Below are 9,155 nucleotides of genomic sequence, written 5' to 3' on the forward strand. Positions count from 1 at the left end.
GCAACATCCAGCTATATTTTGGTTGTAGTTGTCATTGTTGTTTGGCGGGCCTGGGCTGGATTAGAACCTGCCAGCTCTGGTATATGTGGCTAGCGCCTTAGGCGCTTGAGCTACAGGTGCCAAGCCTCATTTAGATGTATTATAAATTACATTTTGAACTTAGGAAATTTCTATACACACACTACATGTGGCACCAATATGCACCCATCCTTCCAAGGGTAAGTTGATCTTTACACCCTGCTTAATTATGTTCCCGCCATTTCAAGACCCAATGCAACAATTATCACTTTTCCTTTATCAATGGTGATCTTATTTTTCCAAAGCCTAGAGTTGTAATTTTAGACTTTGTGTAGCTAAGGCATATTTTATTATAATAATTATTAACTTGATTTGGTTATTAATTTGCCTAAACCAATTTTCTAGGATTTTTTTTTTAAATTAGGACAACACTGCAGATTATCTAAGCTTTGATCTTTCCAAAAAAATGCGGAACACATTGTCACTCTATCCCTTGGACAAGAGAAGAAAGGAAATTCTAAACCAGTATAGAGAATCATTTCCTTCTCATTCTTACAAATTCAAAGCTAAAAGTTCTTCCCATAGGTTCTAGCTGAACTTGAAGACACCCACAAAAACAAACTAGGACAAAAGACACCAGAGGTACAGAGGGACTGTGTGTTTGCAGGCCCTTAAGGAAACAAGCTGCTCGGTGGTTTTACCACAGAGAACTTGCTGGGTGGTCTTCTCTGAAGACTGTGAAAACACCCTGTGAAAACACCCTGCCTTGGGTCAATCGTGAAATGACACAAGGAACCAATCGGCCTGGCCAAGCCCAGAGGTCACATCCTGGCCAATAACCACCTATGGAAACTGGCCCCCCAGCCTCTGGCTACCTACAGCAAGTCAGTAGGTTCCCTTAGCCTCCTGTCCCCGACAAGCTACCTTGATATCAGTCCTCCTTCCTACAGCCACCTCCCCGCATTCTGTCTCTCCCAGGCAGGATAGAAGCAGCTCTGAGCACGCAGATTTGGAGACAAATCGATCTTGGTTCTGTCCCTACTAGATGTGTGCCCTTGCACGAGTTACTCAACCTTTAAAAACCTCAGTTTCCATGTGCGTGAAATGGAGACAATGAAACTCCCACATGAAGTCTGGCAGTGCTCCATACCAGGGCTGAAGTGCTAATACACAGTAGCTCTCGCGACTGCTGTTGCTGTCTGTCAGTGGTGTGTTGACTTTGTAAAGCACAGGAAGTATACCTTGGAGAAAGCTGTAAATGGAACTAGTAACACACAATCAAATCCCCTTCCCCTCCATACACAAATCTCCCATTAACCTGTTGCTTAACCAAAAAAAAAACATGTAGACTTCCTATTAAACTTCTACCTTATCAATACCTCCCTGGCATAAGCATTGATTAATTCCTTCAAAGAAGCAGGAGGCTCCCAGGGCCCCAGGGAATCTTTCAGTGATAACTTTACCCCGGGGCATAATTTATAATTACAATCTATGATTAAATTAGACTCTGGGAATGTGTTCTAGTTAACTCAGGTGTTTTAACAAGGCAGCTGGGAAATCACCAAGTAAGGAGAGAGTTCAGTTATTTACCTAGAGATGTAGCTAATAACGCCAATCGTCCCATCCTCACATCCCAATTTAGAGAGCACTTTGCTAAGTGTTTTACTATATTAATTTCACTCCATTCTAACAATGACCCCATCATGCCAATATTATTTCCCCAATTTTACAAATGAGGAAACTGTGGCTCACAGAGTTTAAGTGACTTCCCAAAGTTGTAGTAAGTTGCAGAGAAGGATCTGATTCTAGGTGTGTTGCCACCACCTCTATTAAAACCCACTACACTGCAATATTTTGAAGAGCAATAGGAAGATTTTACAGCCTAAGTATCCCTGATGCTCATCCCCATACCCTTCCATCTGACAAACAATTAGAGCTATGAAATATGCCTTTGCAGCTACGGCCAGGAGTCACGATTGGACGGTGACCTTAGAAGCACAAAGCTGTGTGCCCAGCACTCAGGCTTCTCAAAGACAATCACTTCAAAGGGCAGTCACCGTGAGAAACAATAAACAACTGGGGAGAGATCTCCCATGCTCCCATGTGCTTGTTCAGTCTTCAGAATGAGCACCAGGCGGAGTCCAGAATGGCTACTCCACGGGCCCCTCCTTCGGCCAGATGGATGAGGCCCTCTCCCACCTTAACCCGTTTCCACTTTCCCCACTGCTCTCGCATTTGTCACTCTCCAGGCCACCATCCAAGTCACATGCTCACCTAACCCATCTAGCTATTCACTAGTTCTGCAGGTCAAATCCTGTGACAGCACAAATTCCGCTGGAAATCAGAATTCTTTTACTGAGTATCAGTTCCTGGAGCTGGAACACCACCAGGGCAGAGAGCAGGTGAGGAGGGGCACCCAGGGATGAAAACAGCCTCTCTGTGGCCAGCCAGAGCTCCAAACCACCAACCCTCCCAGCCTGGCTTTCAGAGGGCCCAGGGACACCTAAGTGTCTAACAATTTCCCTGGTAACATCTGAGGTAAACCAGATAAGAACTCATTATCTGATAAGCCAAGGAGGGTTTCTAATCCTCTCTTGGGAGGCTGAAATCCTAAACCAATGCTTCTTAGACTTAAAAAAGCATGCGGGCAAACCACCAGGGTATGAACTCAAGGGCAGATTTGTTGGCCACACCCCAGTAGAATATGCCTGGAAAGGAGACACAGGAATCCACACTTTCCACCAGTATCCCAGGTGACTAGGTCCCGGGTGGTCCAGGAAGCCTTCCCCAGGATTCTCCCATGCAAATGCTCCTGGCGGAAGAGGCTGCTGCAGTGATTGCTTGGAAGTCTGCGCATGAGTAAGACATCCTGTATACAGCAGGAGCATAATGGTGGGAGCCCTGAGTGTAATGGTCAGCCACACGATGTTACAGCACGCAGTGCTTCTTTAATAAAATACCATTATGTGGATGAAGCACAGAGGCAGGCTCAGGACAGGGTGCGATCACGTCCGAGGGTGCCCAGAGCCGAGAGCCCCCACCCACTGTCATGTGAGAGGTGGACGGGTGGCAGGTCACATCTGCTCGGCACCAGCACCACACTAGGCTTGGGGCTGCTGGTCATCCTGGTCACCACGGGACCGAGACCTGTTTGACAGCTTTTATTGGAAAAATTTCTTAGAAAATTTTATAAGAAATCTCTGGGGCTAAATGACTGCTCCAGAAGGGTCTCTGGACCAAGCCAGGCCGTCCGAGTGACATCCAACAAAAACACTGCTGCTCAGGGCTTTCCTGCTTGCAGAGCCCCCGTCTCGGTGTGGCCGCCTACTGGGACACGTACCCAGGCACTCACCCCGCTGGCTCCAGAGGCTGCAAGTCCCCGTAAACGCTGAGCGAGGGTTCCCCGGTGATGACAATCAGCTCCTGGCATCTCAGAGGAGGGAAATACCAGGGCACTCTGACTACCAAACACGGAGAGGGGTGTCATAGCCACGGCACACGTGTGTGCCTCCCCACTCTGCCCCAGTGCTCTGGATCACCTGTGTGCCTCTGCTGGGCAGCTGGGTCAGCCATGGGAATCTTACTCTGTACCCTGATCTCTGAACCTGTCTCCAGGGGACACCTGCCTGCCCGTGTTGAGTAAAGATAAGCACTGTGTGCGTGTGTGTGCATGTGGCACGCAGGAGGCCCGGCGTGTCTTAACCGCGTGTGTGAGTGCAAATGCACCAATGTGGGCGAGTGCAAAGCTGAGCCCTTGGGGGCTGCTGTAGCCCCCCTGGCTCTAGTCAGAATCCCTCTATTTGCACACCATCCCCACTTACAGTCAGCATTTCCTGGGAAGATGATTTAGTCCCATTCCTGTTGTTTGTCTATTTCTATTTGGGGAAAGCGGCCCCACCGGTTACTCCTCCCTTTCCTCCTCTCCCACCACCCACGACCTGTCCTTTCTCTCCACTGCCTGCCGGGGCCTGGCCGCTTCCTCCTGGCTCTGACTGCGCAGGGAGGGTGGCACAGAGCAGGCTCCAAAAAAGCCCTAAAGCAGAGATACTGATTCTTCCACTGCACAGGAGCTCTCTTTTTATGGATTTTAGTAAAATTAGTTAATTTTCACTTCATTTCCCTTTTCAAAAAGTGGTATTTCCCTTCCAAAGAAATAATACATTGGGCCCCAAACCTGCTGAGGGTACCTACTAACCTAAGAACTCAAGGAAAATACCTCTGTGTCTCTGTAAAACGGGGCTACTGTCTCCCACCATTCCAGGACTGCTGTGGGGAAAGGCAATGAGTGTGAGGGCCCTCACAGACACTCCCAAAGTGGCCATCGCCATAGCGGCAGCTGCAATATGTGAAATCAGGGCACTCACACTCTAGACCCAAAGGTGAGATGAGGTCGGCATGAGTCTGCACCATTTTCCCAGCAAGTTAACTGGACACCCTCTGGAGAATGCAGGGATCACAAAACCAGGCCACTGACCTCTTTGTTAGAAAAGAGTCACTTGTCATTGGCTTGAAACCCGGCCAGACCTCCAAGATGACCAGGGTATCATCAGGCATATCAAGCTGGGCGCATTTCCCTATTCCTCTCTGAGTTAAAGTTCTACTAAAATGACCAAAAAGCAAGGTTCCTCTCCCCGCTTTCCTTCTCTTCCATACAAGCTCCCAACAAATCCCCAGGCAGAGGGGCCTTCACAGGGACGCTCCTGGGAGCCAGTGCCAGTGGCTGGGTGCAGGCCCGGCTCTCAGGCCTGTGGAGGGTGCTGTTACTGCCGACTTTCTTTACACTGGGGAAAGTACTGCTCAGCACATACTGTCTAGGGATGACAACCTTCACCCCCACAGTTGCTACAGCCTCTCTACTTTCAGGTGGAGAATTCACCGGCCAAGATCCCACGGAGCACACCCACCTACCCATCTCCAGGGTTCATCCGCTGACTCAGAGCTTTCCTCAGAGGAGGCGTTCAGTAACATTCCTTGATTAACTGATTAAAAGTCTTAGCTTGTATTAACAGTCGCCAAGTACTTTCCACATGGGTCCAAGAATGCACTAAGAGTTCTGCATGTTGTTTTAATTGAAAGTTATAGTCTCTTAAAGTTCCCACAGGGCACTGGAGCATCGATGTCTGAGGGCCCAAGCGGCCTTAGGAAACAACAGAGTGTACCAATGGGCCCTGAAGCATGGATGTGGGGACAGCAGTCTAGACACAGGAGGGCGAGGGACAGCTCCTACCAGAATGCTACAGCCATCCTCTGCTATTCCTCCCCAAGCGCCAAGAGAACCCCAAAGCCATGCTCCCGTCCTGAGCTGCATATAAGGGATGCCTGGTACACTGACAAGGGAGTAGTTTTTTCCAGCTAATCCCAAGGATTTGGTATTTTAAAATAACTATTGTCTGCTATTTCATAATCAAATCTGATAAGTTTACTCACAGGTGGAAATCTGTGATTAAATTCTTATTGCAGGAGGTTTCTGACTTTCTCGGGATCTGGGCTCTGCCCTTAACTCCTTCTGCTTCCCACACTGGGCTACAGAACAAGCTCGTTTTCATCTCTTCTCCCAAATCCTTATGATTATTAGAGCAATACATAATGATGTAGAAAATGATGAACGTTAAAAAGAAAACGCCATCCACAATCCTATCATCAGAGACAGGCTTGGTCAGTATGCTAACAGTCACTCTATCATTGTATACAGAACTTCTACAATGTACAAAATTTTGAATACTGTTTTCATAACATGGTCTCATGAACATTTTCTCATGTCATGAAATAATCTTTGAAAACCTTTCCTTTTTTTAAATTACAAAATGCATACTCGTAAAAAAATTGAATGTATACACAAAGATATAACACACACACACTGCTGTCAGTCACCAGGTCTGGCTGAGCCCCCGCCCCGTGGATGACCACGCCCGCCTGGGAGAACACTCTCCCAGACCTCCCTGTGTGGACATCCACCTGGGCTTGTGGATCAATAAGTAAATCAGATATGCATATGGCATTACTGTTTGATAAAACAAAATCCCACTCTGCATTCAGCTGCATGTGGGAGGAATGGCTCGGTCAAGGAAATGCCTTTTTAAAATCACTATGCCCAAGCCAGCGCAGAGCTGTGATCACAGGTGGACATTTGGGCTGGGGCCAGTTGGTACCTTGGAACATGAAGCTGAAATGCTAAGACCTGTATTGCTATTAATACAGCACTGGTTAGTGACCTACCCATGGTGTGATACACGCTTTACACGTACTAACTTACTTATCCTCTAATAGCCCTGTAAGGAGGGGACTGCTATATCCATTTCACAGATGAGGAGGCCAGGTGAGTGGCAGCATTACAACTTAACACCTGCATTCCTAACCAGCGCAGGACCCCATATTTATTCATTTACTTCTTCCCTGACTCACTCCTCTACTCTGCAGACATTCAGAGGGCAGCACACAGCAGGCTCAGTACCCGTGCAGACCTGTATTTTGCAGAGGAGGAGAATTTGCCGCCATCACTCAGGAAAGCATTTTCAAAACCTGGGCTTGCTCACGTAAAGGGCAGGCAAAGAGAAATGAGGCGCCAGGCCACACCCACCAGCTCAGTGTAGAAGCCTCAAGGCAAAAGCATAATGGACAGTAAGTCAACAGCTTTAGGTGAAAAGCAACCACAAATGAACACTCTTGAAAAACTTTTATTTACATTCTGGGTAAAACTCTGAAAAAATTAACATCTATGAAAAGTACTGAGAATGAAAAACATTTCCACTGCAGGGAGAAACTTTAATTTAAAATCAGTTGTGAGAAATTAAGGTCATCAATTCTAAGGGTGGCTATACAATATAAATTGGAGGTGTAGTTATTACCAAGCATGGGAACACTCTGAAAGCTCAGCTTCTCTCACACCAATGGGCTGAAGCTCCAGCACTTGAACTGCTGTTTGAACAGAGGCCAGAAAGTCCCATCGACCCTTGCAGGTTTCCTCAAAAGGACAAGTAGAATAATAAATAGCTTACATACCCTTGTCTGTGAGATTTTTTCGAATGACTTGAATAGTAAGAATACCCAGAATATGTGGATTCGGTATCCATAGCAATGGAGAGCTCAGCTTGATGGAGGAGCAGGTACTGTTTCTCCTTAGAGGTAGAGATGTTCACCTACTGGACTCCTAAAAGCTCAAGGAGTCTGCGAATCACAGGAGGCACACTTCAATAGCAACCAATTCTGGGGAAAAGGGAGAAAAAAAAGATGTCAACCTTCAAAGCCAACCTTAATGGGGCCGAAAGATAAAAAGACAACAGCCACAGGCACCTCTCTGGAGTCTCTATGGACCCAGTGAGCCAGGAGAAGCTCTAAATGCTCCACTCATGGGCCAATGAGCTTTCTCAGGTTCTGGGAGGGAGACAGGGTAGGTGCCAAGCATGCTGAACCCCCATCACGGCAGCAGGAGAGCCGGAGGTGGGAGAGACCCGGGCGCTGGTCCATTTCCTGAGCTCACTCACCAGCTTTAGCTTGTGGGAAGTGACTCCCCCATCTACAGCCCCCACTGCCAGGTCACTGGTTATAAAAACAATTCCCACAGAAATCACTTTTAAGGGGACTCGGTCTTATTCCCAAAAGTCAATTTTTAAAAATTCTCCATCTCCTGAGAACTTATCTTAGGAAACTATTTTCTTTTTGAAAGAGAAGTTATTATGACTTCATTGTCTACAATAGTAAAAAACTAGAAACAATCTAAATGCCTCAAAAAACAGAGGAACATTTAAGGAAAACGTGGTTCATTCACCCAAAGAAATATCACATAACTGTTTAAAACAATAATTATGAATAATTATAAATTTTAAAAGCAGGACACAGAATTGTAGGTACACAGTGAATCTACATTTCAGTTACCACTGTATAAAATCCCTTACGTAAGGACTCAGATTAGAGGGGGCCGCAGAAAATGAAAGCAGGTGATTTATTAGTTGCAGGCTCCTGGGTCTTTTCCCACATTTTCATTAGATACTGCTTTGCAATAAAAATAAATTGGAAACATTTCCATGTACATTCCTGAGCTCCCACTCGCTGAATCTTTACTTTTAGAAAACTGAGATCTACAAGTTCCCAAGTTCTGTCTCTCCTTACATCCCTTACCCCAGAGAGAGTCTCAGTCCAACAAGAGTTCCTTCTCTGGGGCCCCTGGAAGCAGAAACTGCAAACACAGCCAGTGAGATAAGTGTGAAGAAAAAACAAAGGAGCTGCTAAGGCCATACCTCTACCCCTCCTGGGAGGAGCCAACTCTCCCTGACCCCAGCTACACGTCTGCAGGGAATCGGCCTCAGCGACCCACCAACACAGCCCCCAGAACCTCACATACGCACTAGCTAGGATGCGTTTGCCCTCAGCCTTCTCTCTGTCTGGAAGGGAGGCGCATTCACTCCCAAGGTCTGCCCGCCCTGCCAGCCTCCCTTGTCTGGACATCCAGACTCATCATTTCACATCTCCTCTGCCACCAAGAGCCCAAAGTTAGCCATGGGGAAGCCTGAGTTCAGCCACTATTAAGTACAACCTGGACCAAGCCCCCCTGCCTTAAGCCTCATCTTCTATATCAAAGGGAAATAATCAACCAACCCGGCCACCAGGTCACAGGGGTGACCTGAAAATATAAGCAGACACAGTACCTGAAGCTGGGTTCCAATCTCGGGCTTGACTTGCTTAGAGTAGCTATGGGACCTCAGTCAAATTAAACCTATTTAAACATGAATCTATGAAATACAAATATCAGGGTTGCTGTGAAGACTAAACGAGCTCACAACCGTGAGAGCAGGCCCCATAAGCTCCAGATATTCTAGCTAAATGAAAGTTGGTGGAGTCAGGATTCCTTCTGTCATTTATGAAAATCCCGCCTTCTCCTGTCTTTCTCAGTAAGAGAAAAGTTAGAGAGAAACAGAGCAGACAGCCTGTGCCTGTGCCGGCCTTCCCACCACGAGACTCACCTGTGGGCCACTTGCCATCAAGACAGAACTGGGCTCTAACTAGCTGGGTACTTGGCAAGGCAGTTTCTCCTTGAAGCGCACTCTTTATCTGCCTGCTCTGTCTGTTATCATTTTCAGCCGCAATCTCCAGGAGCGTCTAGCTCCTTAGTCTCACTTCCTTTCCGCTCTGAGCTCTGCTGC

At 47.1% G+C, this 9,155-nt stretch overlaps 1 protein-coding gene across 1 annotated transcript in view; it reads right to left on the reverse strand.

Moving 5' to 3' along the window:
- VANGL1 (VANGL planar cell polarity protein 1) overlaps positions 1-7,301 on the reverse strand; it is a 34,403-nt gene extending 27,102 nt beyond the window's left edge. The window contains exon 1 of the mRNA XM_023515469.1: positions 6,990-7,301. Within this exon, the coding sequence (XP_023371237.1) occupies positions 6,990-7,088 (99 nt within the window). The 5' untranslated portion in view covers positions 7,089-7,301. The remainder of the gene's footprint in view (positions 1-6,989) is intronic.
- Between the last annotated feature and the right edge of the window lie 1,854 nt (positions 7,302-9,155).

This window comes from Otolemur garnettii, unplaced genomic scaffold (assembly GCF_000181295.1).
Source record: "Otolemur garnettii isolate 467f Iridium unplaced genomic scaffold, OtoGar3 scaffold00073, whole genome shotgun sequence".
Lineage (NCBI taxonomy): Eukaryota > Metazoa > Chordata > Mammalia > Primates > Galagidae > Otolemur > Otolemur garnettii.